The following is a 17,464-nucleotide window of genomic DNA, read 5'->3' on the forward strand; positions in this document are numbered from 1 at the left end:
GTGAGGTAAAAGAAGGACAAAAGAGATGGATGTTTTAGAAACTTAGGGAAGAAAATGATTCAAGAAAGAGAGAATACCCAGCAGCATCAAATGAAGCTTATATGTCGAGTAATGTGAGGTGTAAGGGCTGGCTAAGGGAGCATCTTTGGGGGCCTTAACAGCAGCAGATCCAGTGAAGTGGTGGGGTGATAACCACTGGCAAGATTTCAGGAAAGAATGGCCAGAGGGGAGTGAGTGGAGGTAGTGAGAATGGGCAGTTTTGCTGTAGAGAAGATGAGTGAAAAGAGGAGGGGGATGTGGCATCAAGGGTGGCTTTCTTTTTAGTTTTGCTTACATATGGAAGATTATTTCGTCATGTTATTAATCTTATGCTGCAGAAGAGAGAGGAGGGAAATGCTAGAGGAATGTCCTTGAGCAGATGAGAGGAGGTGAGATGCAGTGCACTGCAGGAAGGGTTGACCTTAGATTGGAATGAGGTAGTTTACCTATAAGGAGAGAGAGATGCAGACAGCTTGGTAAAGTTGGTGCTGGTTGGACATGGATCTTCTCTTTTGATTGCTTCTATTTTCTCAGTGAAGACAGAAACAAGTCTATCTCCTGAGTGAGTGGAAAGGGGAGGTAGAGGGAGGAGATGTTGGAAACTGGAAGAGAGAGAAGATATGCAATAGCTGTTTCAGAAAGTAGAGAGTGAATGGAGTAGAGCAATGCACAGTGAAGGATGGGAGGGTGGCACAGAGGGTCTGCTTCAGGTTATTACCTCATTTTACAGATGAGACCACCAAAACCCAAGGATAAACGGCTAATAAGTTGCAGAATGAAGATCCACGTACGGGTCTCTCTAACTCCAAAGCGCCTTAAGCCAAATGGACTTTCATAAGGAAGTTTCCCACCCTTGACCTCTTCTTAGTAAAATTCCTCTGCTTAGTGTGCTTTATCTTCCTGGTGCCAGCTGGAATTTTAGCAATAATCCATGTGGTTGCCATGTTGAGCAACACTTCCATGGCAATTAATTGAGGAATGCAGAAATCAGGCACGATTAGAGCTACGGAAGACAGAATTACAGCCTGAAGGTGACGTGGTGGCATGTGTATGGATTTACCAGGCTGTTCTGCAGTGGCACATAAAGTTAATTAGCCAGCACGTGCTTGATCATTTCAGCCAGGATCTAACATCTGCACTTTGTGGGAAAGGGGTGGTCTTGGAGCAAACGAGTCTCTGCCCACACAGGCATAAATCAGGAGACGCAGTCACCATCTCAGTTCAGTTTCCTGCCGGTTGACATTTAACCATGAAGTTGCCTCTATAGACATTTCTTTCACTATTTAAGACCATACCAATCATGCACTGGCTTTTGTTTCTGAATTGAAATGACGTCATCAGAGAACTCTTGACAAGCAAATGTCTCTCTTGATGCCTGTACGGGATCTACATGACTGAATTTAAGACGAACATATTTTTTCTCTTTCACATTTTCACTTTTCTAAAATAGGAATATGTCTTCAATTGAAATGCTCATTGTTTTTTTTCTTGAAAAGGTATTATTAAACCAATTGATGACATCTAAGAATTGAGGAAATAAGTTATTTGTCATGCTGTGGCGTGGCAGCCCCTGTGCATTGCCTCTGAAACCCAGCTCCCTTCACTCTCCATCAGCCATGCAGATTCACTTCAACTATTCCAATTTCGGCTGATGCTGTGGTTTGTCAGAGCTCTTCCCACACTAGCCCCTAACATTTTAACCAGGGCTGTACAGGCAGAGTGAGTAATGGGGTCTGCAGAAATGTAATGCTCATGATGAGTATTAACTTTCACCCACACTTTCACCCAACCACAGATTCCCTTTAAGGCAAGCACAATATATTCCAGGTCCTGATTTGCTTTAATTTAAATGGTGACTTCAAAGTCAGAAATTGTCTTCTTACATCCACCTGGCTCTGTCACAACCAGCTTCAAAAACCAGTTGTTAATGAGTGTATCAGTAAAGCCACAGTTATTGTGTACGATCAATTGCATGCTGGACCACCAACGTGCTGTGTGGCTTGGGTAGGTCCCTCAAGCTCCTTGGCTTGGGTTCTATCAATAAAAGGAGAGGATGAGCTCAGTGCCTGCCAAGTTCCCTTCCAGCTCTGGCAATTCAGCACAGTGAGGGAATACAAAAGACTCTGAACAGTCTCCACTTATAGGAAGTCTAAGGTCTAATTCTGGAGACCAGTAGAAATGTTTAAAACCATCCGAGGGTGACATAAGACCCTATATTTATATTATCAAGTGATAAGTAGAGTGTTTTGATCACTGCCTACTCTAATATGTCAGAAAAGGAGCGATCAATGGGAGTTGGAATAGTCTGAGACATTCTTTCAAATCTTGAAGGATGAGTCATCTTTGAAACATATAATTCAACTAAGAGATTCAATGGCCCCTGTTGCTTCTAGGTTATATCCAGGCTCCTTACTGTGGGATAGAAGACCCTTCCTGACAGACGGGGCCATCCACCTCCCAGCATTATCTCTAGTCACCCCTCCTTCACCCCAGGCACACAAATATGCTAAGAGCAGCCCAAAGATGTTCAATGATGTGAAAGCCTTCAGTGCCTTTGTTCTGCCTGGAAGGGGCATTCAGTCTACCTGGAAAATGCCTGATTCTCCTTTACTGCTGAACTTGTCTCTGGCGTCTTGCTTGGCCTTCCCTGCAGGCAGATCGGCACCTTCTCTCCCGTGTGACCTCACTGTGCAGCATGGAGATGGGTCACTGTCCTTCTTGCCTTCTGCTCTCGGTTCTCCTCCAGAACATGAGACCACTTCCAAGATGTTGCACAGTGCCTGGCACATAGTAATGATATTAATTATGCTAGCAAACAGTTATTGAACTCTTATTATACACCAGACTCCATCCTAATGGGTTTACATGAGTTATTTCGATCTTCATGCTAACTCTATGAGGTAGGTACTATTACTCTCTCTATTTTATGGATAAGGAGGTGAAGGCAGAGAAAAGTGAAGTAATGTGCGTAAATATACCCAGAAAATGTGGTAGAGTCAGGATTAGAACCAAGTACCAGTTTGACTTCAGAGTCCAAGCTTTAAACTTCTACACATTTGTTAAGTGACTGCCCAACAGACTGATGGACTGACTGAATGAACAGCAAGAAATACAGCCAGATGGGAGACTTAGAAACGCAAGCAGGAGCAAGTGTTCTGAGGTCCCCCAGGATTTAGGTGGTGCTTATCATAGGGCTTCAAACATACTGGTTGTCCAGTAAACCCTTACTGAAAACCCTGGCCTGCCTGGTAACCTGGGTATGTCAGCCAAGAGTGGGAAACAGCAGCAATTAAGGAAGCGTGTATGGGCGTGTGTGGGTGGGTGTTCCAGCTAATGATGGCCGCCAAGTAGAAAGAGCGGAGGACAGTATGGTAATCTACAGAGACCACTGCAGACTTTTCTATAAGGCAGAGGTAGCCTTGATGAGAGCAGTGTAATAAAGAGGATCAAATTGGGGTAGGACTTGGGTGCATTAGAAGGAGGAGAGTAACATCAGAGAGACGTCTGGGAAGGACAAATCAGCAAGGTGCTCTCTCTATGCTCTAAGGCTGGCTGCCATATTTTCTCTAAAGAAGTTTCTGTGTAGCTCCCAAGTTCACAGTTGCTGGAACAGGAAGAATGGACTACCACGCAAGTCCTGGCTACTTCTCACCTATTCTTCTTCACTGGAGAAATTCAAGATCACCAATTTCCTCAGGCACCATCATCTTCCTCTCTGAAAGTCCTAGATGTTGTGGGATTTTTGTCTTGTCCTAAAAACCGTCCTTACCTATACTATTTAAGCCCAGAGTGGTGACCTTGGTTAGATCTTGTTCAACGGCAAGCACCAAGATGACAATAGTCCACTTTTTCAGTACAACAATACACACTCACAATTTTTATTTAATATATCTTTCCATGAAACAGCCCTGTGAGTGCAGGGGGGAAATATCTCCATTTTACAGTTGAAGAAAATGGGACAAACAATGTGAAGTGACACGCTCAAGGTCCACAAAAGATGAGATGCTTAATGGGGAGGAAAGATTTTAAGGATCCTCATATGTACAGGGACAGGAGCCTTTCCAACCCGAGGGTGAGACACAGTGGAGGGCTCAAGGCTTTGCGGTCAGACTGACTTTGCTGCCCTTCCCAGCTTTGCTGGTGTCCAGTAGTGTGAGCACAGGAAAGTTACTTAACATCTCTGAGCCCCAACTTCCCATCTATAAAAAGGGGACAAAAACACTTCCCTTGTAGGTTTGTGGTGAGGATTAAATGAGATAAAACATCTAAAGTCCCTGGCACAGTCCTGGCTCTCAGGGGCCACTCCGCAATCTTGACATCTCGAAATCCCACCATACCACTCATGTTTCTGGTTAGCATGGAGCTGGGCAGCATTGATTTTATCCTTCCCCTGTGTGTAGATGTCAGTACAGCAATACGGGGGCAACTGTATCACCTTCAGAGAGGGGTCAAGATTCCTCTTGGGAAAGGGTACTACATGTGCTCAGAAGAAATATTCGAAGAAGCCACCTGATGGGGGGAAGATACTACTTCAAGGACCAAACTCAATAATTAATAATAATAATAATGATGATGACGATGATGATAAAAATGCAGCACTTTGTTCTGGGGAGTACTGAGAAGAGTGAGGTTTACAGGTTGAGGGACGGAGCTGCACTACAGTGTATAACAGAGTTGAGTGGAGGGCGGGGCAGGCTGCCATAAGGGGGCTACCTGGGAAAAGGCAGAGAGGAAGCAATTTGGGGGTAGTAATGGATTTTTGAGTAAGAGAGCTACTGAATAGGGTGTGCATTGTAAACCTCCTCTTTCTTCTCCTCAAATTTTCTGTAAAGTCTATTTTGCACGCTAATGTTTTGGTGAGGGGGTTCTTTGTCGGGGAGAATGAAGAGCAGGCTTGGGGAGTCAGCACCTGGCTCATAATGGATTATATGGCACATTTCAGAGTATGATCCTCAGCCTGGGAATCCTGTCAGAGAGAGGGCGTGCTGACCAGGAGGCACAGAGACTGGAACTGAGCGTACTGGCTCTGAACCATCTGGCCCATCAAATGGAAGTCACACTGGGCTGTCTGATGCCGTGATCACTGTTCCTCAGCACGTCCAGCAGTGGCCAGTCCCCTTTCTGCGTGTTGCTGCTGCTGTTGCCGTTGGGACAGCTTGGGAGGAAAGATACAGCCCCAGGGACCACATTATTGTTTTTCCTTCCCATGAACAAAGAGGGCTGGGCCCTAGGAAGGCCAATGAAAAACAGGGAAAAGGAAAAAATAATGGCTGTCTAAAAGGTGGGAAAATGGTTTCAAGGGCAAATGATGAGTTTAAAGTGTGGACCTTTCTTGATTCTGATTCATATATTAAATGGTTCTATTGATTAAGTGATGGACCAAGGAACAAAAGTATTTACACTTAAGTAGAATGCTAGGCTTCATATGTTAATACCACCACTATGGGAGGTATTAACATTCATATATTGAATTCATATTCATATATTGAATTCATATGTTGAATTCATATATTGAAGCCCTAACCCCCAATACCTCAGAATGCAACTGTATTTGGAGATAGGGCCTTGAAGTAGGTTAATAAGTTCAAATGAGGCCTTTAGGGTGGGCCCTGATCCAGTCTGACTGGTGTCTTTACAAGAAGAGGAAATTTGGATACACAAAGAGACACCAAGAATGCCTGCACCAGAGAAAAGGCCACCTGAGGACACAGTGAGAAGGTGGCCATCTGTAACCCAAGGAGAGAGGCCTCAGGAGAAACCAACACGTTGATCTTGGACTTCTAGTCTCCAGACCTCTGAGAAAATAAATCTCTGCTGTGTGAGCCACTCAGTCTGTAGTATTCTATTATGATGGCCCTGGCAAACTAGCACAATGCTCAATAAAAGCTTGCTGAGGTGAAAGGTTGTGCTCCTAGAGCCATCAATTCCAATCAGAAAGAGCTGCACTGAGATTTCTGTAGTGTTTCTAACGTGTCCATGACAAATATGCCTGGCCATGTGTTCCACTAGGTAAGAAATGGAAACCTGGGTAGACTGGCTTGTCTATGCTGTTTTGCCTGCAATGTCCTTCCTCACATTATTTCCTGGAGACCTTCTGCTCATTATCTAACACTGAGCTCCAATATTGCTTCCCACGCCCCACTCTGACTTCTCCACATAGAGTTCAATATTCCAGGCTTCCAGGTGTTTTATCATCATCCTGCCATAATCTGTAGCAGTACATCACTACAATTAATATTCCGCATATTTTTATTTTTTACACTGAGGTCAAGGACTGTTCTTTTCATCTTTGTATCTCCAACATACATGTATAGTACTGGCATGGGCTAAGCATTCTATGTTGACTAAGTGACTGAATGAATGATTACCTGCCTTATGCATTTGAATTCTCTACAGTTAGTGGTGAAAAAATTAAAGAAGGATCATTCTTTTAGTCTTTGGCCCTAAACAATCTTCTGGCAGAAGACTCTGAATTTTCCTGTCTCTAATCTTTTTTTTTTTCTGCTAAGGAAGATTCACCCTGAGCTAACGTCCATGCCAGTCTTCCTCTATTTTTTAGTATGTGGGCTGTCAGCACAGCATGGCTGCTAACAGAGTGGTGTAGGTCCATGCCCAGGAACCTAACCTGGGCTTCCAAAGTAGAGTGTGCTTAACTTAACCACTAGGCAACCAGGACTGGCCCTCCCATCTTGAATCTTGAACCCCATTTTTTGCCAGTAACCAAAACCAATCTCCTTTCCTTTGAAAATGTCTCTTGTGTTCCTCCCTCCTCTCAAGACCGTAACAACTCTGACCCTTTTCCTCTGTGTTATAGCTTCTAGTTTCTCCCTTTGTAACCCATTCTTGAAGGATTATCTTCCAGGAGTTAGGCAGCGTTGTTAAGGATTTTTCCATCTGTGTTCATCAGGAATATTGGCCTGTAAATTTTTTGTGTGTGATGTCTTTGTCTGGTATTGGTATCAGGGTAATGCTTACCTCATAAAATGAGTTTGGAAGTGTTCCTTCCTCTTTGGTTTTTTGGAATAAATTGAGAAATATAGGTATTAATTCTTCTTTAAATGTTTGGTACAATTCACTTGTGAAGCCTGGACTTTTGTTTTTTGAGAGTTTTTAAATTACTGATTCAATTTCATTACTTGTAATAAATCTATTAAGGTTTTCTATTTCTTCATGATTCAGTCTTGGAATTTTGTGTGTTTCTAGGAATTTATCCATTTCTATGAAGTTTCCCAATTTGTTGGTGTATAATTGTAGTAGTCTCTTATGATCCTTTGTATTTCTGTGGTGTCAGTTGTAACTTCTCCTTTTTCATTTCTGATTTTATTTATTTGGGCCCTTTCTCTTTTTTTCTTGATGAGTCTAGCTAAAGGTTTATTTTATTTATTTTTTAATTATTTATTTATTTATTTATTTAATTTATTATTATTTTACTTATCTTTTCAAAGAACCAGGTTTTAGTTTCATTGATCTTTTCTATTGTTTTTTTTAGTTTCTGTTATTTATTTTCACTCTGATCTTTATTATTTCCTTTCTTCTACTAAATTTGGGCTTGGTTTGTTCTTCTTTTTCTAGTTCTTTGAGGTGTAAAGTTAGATTGTTTATTTGAGATTTTTCTTGTTTCTTGAGGTAGGCCTGTATTGCTATGAACTTCCCTTAGAACTGCTCTTGCTGAGTCCCATAGATTTTGGAATGTTCTGTTTCCATTTTCATTTGTCTCAAGGTACTTTTTGACTTCCTCTTGGATTTCTTCATTGACTCATTGGTTGTTTATAACATGTTGTTTAGTCTTCATATGTTTGCGTTTTTTTCCAGTTTCTTCTTGTAGTTGATTTCTAGTTTTATACCGTTGTGGTCAGAAAAGATGCTCAATGTGATTTCAATCTTCTTAAGTTTATTGAGACTTGTTTTGTTGCCTAACATGTGATCTATCCTGGAGAATGTTCCATGTGCACTTTAAAAGAAAGGGTATTCTGCAGTTTTTAGATGTAATGTTCTGGAAATAGCTATTGAGTTCATTTGGTCTAATGTGTCATTTAAAGCCAATGTTTCCTTATTGCTTTTTTTTCTGGATGCTCCATCCATTGATGTACATGGGGAATTAAAGGCTCCTACTATTGTTATATTACTATAAATTGCTCCTTTTATGTCTGTTAATATTTGCTTTATATATTTAGGTGCTCCTATGTTGGGTGTATAAACATTTACAAATTTCATATCCTCTTCTTGGGTTGACCCCTTTATCATTATGTAATGCCCTTTCTTTTTGTTATAGTCTTTGTTTTAAAGTCTATTTTGTCTGACATTAGTATCACAACCCCAAGTTTCTTTTCATTTCCATTTGCATGCAATATCTTTCTTCATCCTTTCACTTTCAGTCTGTGCGTGTCTTTAGATTTGAAGTGAATCTCTTGTAGGTAGCATGTACATGGGTCTTGGTTTGGCAATTTTCTTTAGTGTTATGTTTGGGTTCCTTTCTCCTTATTTTTTGTGTATCTACTGTATATTTTTGGTTTGCAGTTACCATGAGGGTCATATATATTGATCTATATATATATATATAGTAGTCTATTTTAAGGTGATAATAGCTTAAGTTCAAATGTATTCTAAAAGCACAACATTTTTACTCCCCACTCATGTTTTATGTTTTTGATGTCATATTCTACATCTTTTTATTTTGTGTATCCCTTAACTACTTATTGTAGTTAGAGTTGATTTTACCACCTGTCTTTTTATCTTCATACTAGCTTTTTAAGTGGCTGATCCATTGACTTTATTAAATATTTGCTTTTACCAGTGAGATTTTTTTCTTTCATATATTTTCTTATTCTAGTTATGACCTTTTCTTTTTTGCTTAAAGAAGACCCTTTAACATTTTTTGTAGGGCCAATTTAGTGATGATGTACTCCTTTAGTTTTTACTTGCCTGGGAAACTGTTTATCTCTCCTTCAATTCTGAATGATAACCTTGCCAGGCAGAGTATACTTGGTTGTAAGTTTTTTTCCTTTCAGCAACTTAAATATATCATATCACTTCCTTCTGGCTTGCAAAGTTTCTGCCAAAAAATCGCTGATAGTCTTATGGTAGTTCTCTTGTATGTGACTTGTGCTTCTCCTGCTGTCTTTAGGATTCTCTCTTTATCTTTAACTTTTGTCATTTTAATTATAAAATGTCTTTGTGTGGATCTCTTTGGGTTCATCTTATTTGGGACTCTCTGTTATTCCTAGACCTAGATGTCTGTTTCCTTCTTCAGGTTAGGGAAGTTTTCAACCTTTATTTCTTCAAATAAGTTTTCTTCCCCTTTTTCTCTCTCCTGTCCTTCTGGAACTCTGTAATGTTAACGCTAGTATACGTGATGTTGTCCCAGAGGTCCCTTAAACTATCCTCATTTTTTAAAATTCTTTTTTCTTTTTACTGTTCTGATTGGGTGATTTGCACTATTTTGTCTTCCAGATCCCTGATTTGTCCTCTGTCATTTAATCTGCTGTTGATTCCCTCTCATGTATTTTTCATTTCAGTTATTATATTCTTCAGCTCTGATTGGTTCTTTCTTATATTTTATAACTCTTTTTTGAAGTTCTTGCTGTGTTCTTCCATTTTATCTTGAGTTTGATGAGCATCTTTATGACTATTACTTTGAACTCTTTATCAGAGAAATTACTTATCTCCATTTCATTAGGGGTTTTTCTCTGGGGCTTTATCTTATTCTTTTGTTTGCAACATATTCTTCTGTTTCTTTATTTTGTTTGTCTCTTCATTTTCTTTCTGTGTTTGTTTCTATGAATTAAGCAAAACAGCTACCTCTCCTGGTCTTGAAGGAATGTCCTTTGGTAGGAGCACCCCTGTTTAGACTATGTGTGCCAAGTGGCTTTGGGAGGCCAGCTGGAGCTGGTGTGGGCTGGGGAAGTCTCAGGTTGTGCTGCATTGGGGCCACCCTGGTGGGATGGCTGGAGCTGGGGCAGGTACAGTTCAGGGCCCCAGGGTGTGCCATGCTGGCACTGCCTTTGGGTAACAGCTAGAGTAGGTGTGGGCCAGGGGCCTGGGCCAATTAGGGTAGCTTTAGCAGTCTGGCTAGAGCATCTTAACTGTGCTCCTGCCTCATTATCAAGGTGGAGGGGGAATGCAAAAACTGGTGCTTGCTGGTGCCTCCAACCCTGTATATAGTTCCAGTAGTTTCCTGCCTGTTTGGCAGATACTCTAGAGTTAGTAAATGGATTTCCTTTCTGTATAGTCTAGGTGCCCTTTAAACTGCTGTGTTTTTGCTGTGCCCTAAGGCAGGTAAACCTGCGTGCACGCCCCTCAGTGATAGCCTTCCCTGCTGCAGGCTGCTGCATCGTGGGTTGTGTTCTCATTGATACCATGTCTGTCTCTCCTACCTGTGTCTATGTTGTCCCTCTATCAATTGTTGTGCAGAAGCTGTTCAATCAGCCCTCAGTTCTTCTTCAGGAGGAACTGCTCTATGTGCAGGTGTACATTTGGTGTGTTTGTGGGAGGAGGTGAGTTCAGGGTCTTCCTACACTGCCATCTTGGACTTGTCTCCTGCTCTGGTTCCCTCTTATGTATTCTATGGAGATGGCACTGAGACCCTAGGTTTATGGTGAGACCTTGGCAGGTCACATGGAAGAGTTGGATTCGTATAGAAAAAGACTCCCCAACTGACAGCCTGTGTGCCCTTGAGGGGCCCCAGGGAGCAGTCTTCCAGCTTGTTTCCTCATTTTCCAAACTCCAAGTCAGTAAATGACATATCATTTTATCCATTTTATCAGGTCTTAAACCTTGGAATTATCCTTGGCTCCAATTTCTCCCTCATATTTCATCCAGCTCATTAGCCAATAGATTAGTCAAAAGACTTTCAAAATACATGCAGGATCCACCCACTCCCATCATCCCAGTCCAATCTGACATCCCGTCTCACCTAGACAACTGCTTCCTCAAGGTCTCTCTGACAAATATATCAATTATATCCAATTTTCTTGCTCCATTATACTCTACTTACAACAATGTGGACAAAAGTGCTTATTTAAGATGAAAGTCAGGCCATTTTACTATTCTGCTTAGAACCTTACAATAGTTTCTCATCACACTTATAATATATCTAACATTCTTTCAATGGCTTCTAAGGCCCTACGTGATCTGAACTCTGACCATTCTTACCACTATCCTTCATCATTTGCTCTGCTCCAGTCCCTCTGGCCTCCTTGCTGTTCCACAACCACCAGGAACACTGTCATGTAAGGGCCTTTGCTCCTGCTCTGTCTTCTTATAATGCTGTTTCCTTTTCATAGTTTGCTAACTTCTCACTTCCATCAGGTCTCTACATAAATATCATTTCACAAGAGACTTTCCCTGACCTCCATGCTCTATCTCCACTACCCTCTTCAGAGCACTTATTACTATTTTATTTTATCCTTTTAAGCTTTTTATTTTGAAAACTTTTAAACTCACATAAAATTGGCAAGAATAGTTCCATGAATGCTGATGATGTCCTTCACTCAGATTTGCCAACTATTAACATTTTGCAATATTTGCCTTTCATTATTCTCTTTAAGATATTGATATTCTTGTGATTGTTGTTGTCATTGTTATTATTGTTATCATTACTGAACTATTTGGGAATAACTTGTAGATATCATGACCCTTTATCTATAAATACTTCAGTGTGTATCCCCCAGGAACAAAGATATTTTGTTACATAATTACAATACAATAAATTAACAGTGACACAATATTATTATCTAATATACAACTCATATTCAAATTTTGAAAATTATACTAATAATTTCCTCCATAGTATTAAAAAATCTGCTTTAGCATCTAATCTTGGATTATGCATTGTTTTTAGTTTTCATTTATTTTTGTTTCTTTTAATTTGGAATAGTGTCTCAGATTTTTTTTTTGTCTTTGTGACATTTTTATTTTAAAGAGTAGAGAATAATTGTCTTGTAGAACAACCTTCAACCTGGGCTTGTCTGATGTGCTTTCATAATTAGATTCAAGTTATACATTTTTGGCAGAAATATCACAAGAGTGATACTGTGACCTTCTTGGTATATTATATCAGAAGGTATATGATATTGATTTCTGATTTTGTATCATGTTATATACTAATTTGCTTGTGGATTCGCTCCCAAACTAGAATGTAGCCTCCATAAGAGCAGTGAATTTTCACTGTTCTATTAACTTCTGTATCTCAGAACTTCAAACAAAGCCTAGCACAGAATAGGCACTCAATAAATACTGAAAGAATAAATCCAGGTGTGACTGATTCTAAAGCTCAGGTACACTTAACCACCAGAAAAACTGCTCAATGCAGCATTCTTCAGAGAATTCCACAAAATTTTCCCTATCCTACATATTCTTGAGCAGTAACAGCATGCCAGGCAGCCTAAGGACACCTTGAGTAGACAAGATGAGGCTTGTAAATGCCTCCTTGGGATTCTCAGGCACATATTCCAAGGCTGGCCAGAGGAAATGTTGTAGCAGGCAACTGAAGGCTGTGCAGAACAGAGACCTGTAGTTTTGCTGGTTGGGAGAGGAGCTGCAAGGCTGTACAGGCAGGAAATCATGCCAGATGATGCTCATTGGGATGTGGAGGAAGGCTAAGTTGTTTCATAGGCTCATAGACTTCTCAATATAGTCACATTATCCCTCAGAGCATAAAGGAGGTTCAGCTCTACTCATCACCTATCCAAGTGGGACATGATCGAGGTCTCTTAGAGCTTTTGTTTGTAAAATTCCCTATTGAGTCAGAAGTGGGAGAGTGAGTGTGAAAGGTGGAGAGGAAAAGCAAGGTGGAGGCTGACTGACATAGTTGACCACAGCTCATTTTCCCAACGCAGGTTCTCAAGCCAGGGGGTAGGCCTTAGCTGGAGTGTTTGTGGCTGGAGACAAGGAAGAGGTTGGTGGTGCAGATGAGATGACCAGCAGTGAATTAACTATCAGACTTACATTCTGCTTTAGGTGAACTGAACTTTTAATACTTTAAAGTGAGACTTTTATGACCAACAACAAAAGTCATGACATCTGCCCAAAATGTTGTCAAGAGGCAATGAACAGAATTCCAACCAATTATGTTAGAAGAGTGTGAGGGGAGAAAAATAAAGCTGATAGCTGAGGGCACCCTGCGAGTTTCAGCCCACTCCATAAACTGGTGTCTTCATCATTATGTAAGATTTATTTCATATAGATTATAGTGTATAGTGTATATATTACTGTGTAAAGTGGCAGGATCAGAACTCGAACCCAAGCTACTGAGTCCACATCTGGAGACCTTTCCCACAGCCTGATTCTGCTATTAATATAAAATACTATTTACTCAAGAAAAACTTACTTATGTCTTGAAAAAAGTATCTAATAGATTAAGTAAATTTATATGCTGAATCCTTCGTGTATTTCACATACTGTGTGTGATTCTTGACTTTTCATTTTCAAACCACTGCAGAAAAACCTCTAAAGCTGCATGTTAGATTTACAGGCACCTTGTAAATGGTTTTTGATTCCACAGCTTGCAGCTTTAAAGGCAGCTTGGAGAATCAGAGCAGCAAGTAGAATCCCAACTATGTCTAAAGCCTCATCTGCTGCTTTCTCCAGCTTTAACAATTTATCTAGGTAACGATAAGATAAGGGCAGTTTCCTTTGGCAAATGAACATTGAAGACTTTGCTTCTTCCAGATAATTAAGAAAAAACCCTAGAGTTAGATTACACCAAATCAGAAAAAAAAACTATTGATTTTAAACATTAATAGGTGTTGGAGAATTACTCTGAACTTCTCAATTCAGCAGGGCTCTGGATTGCTAATCTATGAAAGACAACCCAGTGATAAATTGCAAGACATATTTTTTTCAACTTTTTATTTGAAAATAATTTTAGTCATACAGAAAACTTGCAAAATAGTAGAGTCCCCACATACCTTCACTCACTTTTTCCTAATGTTAAATCTTACATAACCATAGTATATTGGTTACAACCAGGAAATTAACACTGATATAAAACTATTAACGAATCTACAGACCTTATTAGAATGTTGTCAGTTGTCCTCATAATGTCTTTTTTTCTCCAGGATCCAGCCCAGGATTCCATATCGCATTTAGTTGTGTTTCCTTAGTCATTTCAATCTATATCAGATCCTCAGCCTTTTTTTGTCTTTCATAACCTTGACCCTTTTGAAAACTATTAGTATTTTGTAGAATGTCCTTCAATTTGGGTTTATCTGATGTATCTCATTATTAGATTGAGGTTATACATTTTTGGTAATAACAGGACAAAAGTTATGTGTTCTTCTCAGTGCGGCATATTAGGAGGTACCTCTTGTCAATATGCCCCATTACTGGTGATATTAACTTTGATCCCTGGGTTAAGGTGATATTTGCCAGGTTGCTCCACTTCAAGTGCTGTTTTTCTCTTTTTTTCCTTCTGCTTTTTCTCCCCAAATCCCCCCAATATATAGTTGTACATTCTAGTTGTAGGTCCTTCTAGTTGTGGCATGTGGGACGTTGCCTCAACATGGCCTGATGAGCAGTGCCATGTCCAAGCCCAGGATTTGAACCAGCGAAACCCTGGGCCGCCGAAGCGGAGCGCTCGAACTTAATCACTTGGCCATGGGGCTGGGCCCCAAGTTTTTCTCATTGTAATGAATGAGTTTCATGTAGGGGACATACTTTGAGACTGTGCAAATATCCTGTTTCTCATCATACATTTGTCCTCTAGTTTCAAACTTCATTGATGATTCTTGCCTGCAAAATTTATTACTTCGTGTTTGCCTAATGGTAATGTTCTATTTCCATTAATCCTTCTATTTTGATTAATTAGCATTCTACTGTAGAATTCTCCTCCACTGATTTATTTATTCATTCAATTGTTCATTTCTATTAGTATGTACTGATGGATATTTGCTTTATTTTATTAGTTACAATTTACTATTATCATTATTTATTTTGTTGCTCAAATTGTCTCAGGTTTGGTCATTGGGGGCTCCTTTAGGTTGGCATCTTTGTCCTTTTTGATGTGCTCCAATTATTTTTGAACACCTCCTTACTTTCTAAGACTACAGGATTCTCCAGGCCTATCTTGCATTTATCCTGTTCCAGTCTTGCAGCCAGCCCTTTCTCCAAGGAGCCCTGGATAGTTCCATTTTGGAATAGTGCTCACAAACTGTTATCTGGGTACTAGATGTGCTCATTGCTACTGGGATGTCATTGACTTCAGGCTCTCTCAGTGGGCAGAACTAGGAAATATTTTAATGAGTACTCATACACTCATATCCATGTATCTGTATTTATTTTTATATCAATCTATCTGTATAACTATTAAAAATCACGAGTTCATACTGATGCACCCCCTTATTTATTAAAACATGTTTCATTGTTCGCTGATTGATATGTGCATGCTTGGACTCTAAAGTAGTGTCCTTTAAACTACACTAGAGGAGGGGACAGAAATTAGTTGGGAGAAAACACACAAAACAAAAGAGAAAAACTGGAAAAAAATTGAGAAGTGGAGCAGCTATTTAAGAGAGGAATCGTGTAATCAATTAATAACTGTTTTATAAATTTCCTGGGTGAGAGGATCTTTTCAGTTCAACAAATATTCACTGACTGTCTGCTATTCGTCATCCATTCTGTTAGGGATGAGGAAGGGCACCAGACCTTTGTCCTCAAGATCTCATCTCACTTGAGGAGATACATGGACAGATTCATGATATTAATTTTATGGCACTAAACTCAGTCTTGTGAGAAAAAAAAAGGAATAAAGTAAAATACAAGGTGCCAATGTTTTTGGAGGAGTATTTTAGGCTGAGAGACTATTTATGAGCAAAGGAAGGAAACTAAGGAACAGCACTGGTAGAGAGCTTCAAGTTCAAGGCATAAGAGAGTAGACAGGGACCTGAAAGGAAAAGAGCTTGCAAAATGTGTCAGTAAGCCTGGACACTATCTCATAGCAACAGACGATTGCTGAAGAGTATTAAGCAAGGGAAGAACTTATTCATATTTATACATTTACATTTTACAATACTATTAATAATGATATATACATGTGGTAAAAAAAGAAGAATCACAAAATACAAAAAGGGAACTTACTGAAAAATAAGTTTTCTCTCACATCAGACCCCTAGTTCAAGTCAGAGTTAAACCTCCATTAATAGCTTCTTCTTCCAGAAATGTTCTGGGCACATACCTGGATATAAGTGTATATCCTCATTTAAAAAACACAAATGTGAATATATTATGCACATTTTCTGATATCTTGCTTTTCCATTTCACAATAGATTTTGGGATCTTTCTATTATACATATCTACCAGAATGGGAGATTTAACTCATTCTTTAATTGCAGTCTTCCACTGAATGGAGGTACGAGGTTAATGAATTTTTTCTCTTTTTATGGACATTTGATTGTTTCTGGTATTTTCTTGAGGTAGTGACCTGCATTTGTTCACCAAAATCCATTTTCATTTTCTTCCTGGGTATAAGGTTAGCTTACATTTCCCAAAGCTTTTGGCAGATAAATACAGAAAAGGGACTGTATTATTCCTAATGGAATATAATGAAATTATATGTATCACCTCTGAAACCAGGCCTGAAGGCTATGTGCACGCCTGCTCCATTCTCTCTTTCTCTTTCACACCAGCTGCATATGGATGTGGTGCTGATCCTGCTTCAATCGTGAAGAATATGGGAGAGCTCCAGGTGATGGCAGAGCAATATCTTGGAAGGAAATGCATCCTTGAATGACCACAAGGAGTAGAGCTGCCTGCTAACCTAAACAGTTTACCTTGAAACCTATGCAAGAGAGAAATAAATGTCTATATTTTTTGAGCCACTGAATATTTGTTGGGCTTCTTTGTTATAGCAGCACAGCCTTACCCTCACTAGTGTATTTTCTATTACACACAATATTGGAATGAATATTTTGTACATACATCTTTGCATGCGCAGGCAAAGTTATCGAAGAGCTATAGTGCTAGAAGTGGATTTGCTTGGCCAAATATGTATTTTTAAATTCACAGTCCCATTGGTTGGTATAAGAGAGTGTCTTTTCCTCCACATCTTGGCCATAGTTGTCATAATTAATTTTTAAAATATTTTACAATTTCATAAGTAAAAAATGGTACACAATTTTTAAAAACTTTCTTAATTATCAGTAGGGCTAAATTTCATTTTATATGTTTATAAGCCAATTTATGCAGCTTATATGGGCAGAAACTGCTCAAAGTTTAACCTTTTTTTAGTTGGTTATAGATTTTTTTAACTGCCATGCAAATGTTTTATAGGTTTATAAAAACTTTGCCATTTTTATGGCAAATATTTTTCTCAGCTTGTCATTCATCTTTGACTTTATTCACTGAATATGTTTGCAGTGGATGAATTAAAAATTTTTGTGGAGTCAAATTTATCAACAATGCTCCTGCTGCTAGTAATGGCCAAAATTTA

At 39.4% G+C, this 17,464-nt stretch overlaps 1 protein-coding gene across 5 annotated transcripts in view; it reads right to left on the reverse strand.

Moving 5' to 3' along the window:
- The window catches only part of STAC (SH3 and cysteine rich domain), a 151,387-nt gene that overhangs the window by 94,864 nt on the left and 39,059 nt on the right, over nt 1–17,464 (reverse strand). For 3 of the 5 annotated variants that reach the window (XM_044754895.2, XM_070492712.1, XM_044754896.2), the window contains exon 2: nt 2,625–2,819. The exons of the other annotated variants lie outside the window; for them this stretch is intronic. In XM_044754895.2, the coding sequence (XP_044610830.1) occupies nt 2,625–2,819 (195 nt within the window). The remainder of the gene's footprint in view (nt 1–2,624; nt 2,820–17,464) is intronic. 5 annotated transcript variants of the gene reach the window in all.

Source organism: Equus asinus, chromosome 21 (assembly GCF_041296235.1).
Source record: "Equus asinus isolate D_3611 breed Donkey chromosome 21, EquAss-T2T_v2, whole genome shotgun sequence".
NCBI lineage: Eukaryota > Metazoa > Chordata > Mammalia > Perissodactyla > Equidae > Equus > Equus asinus.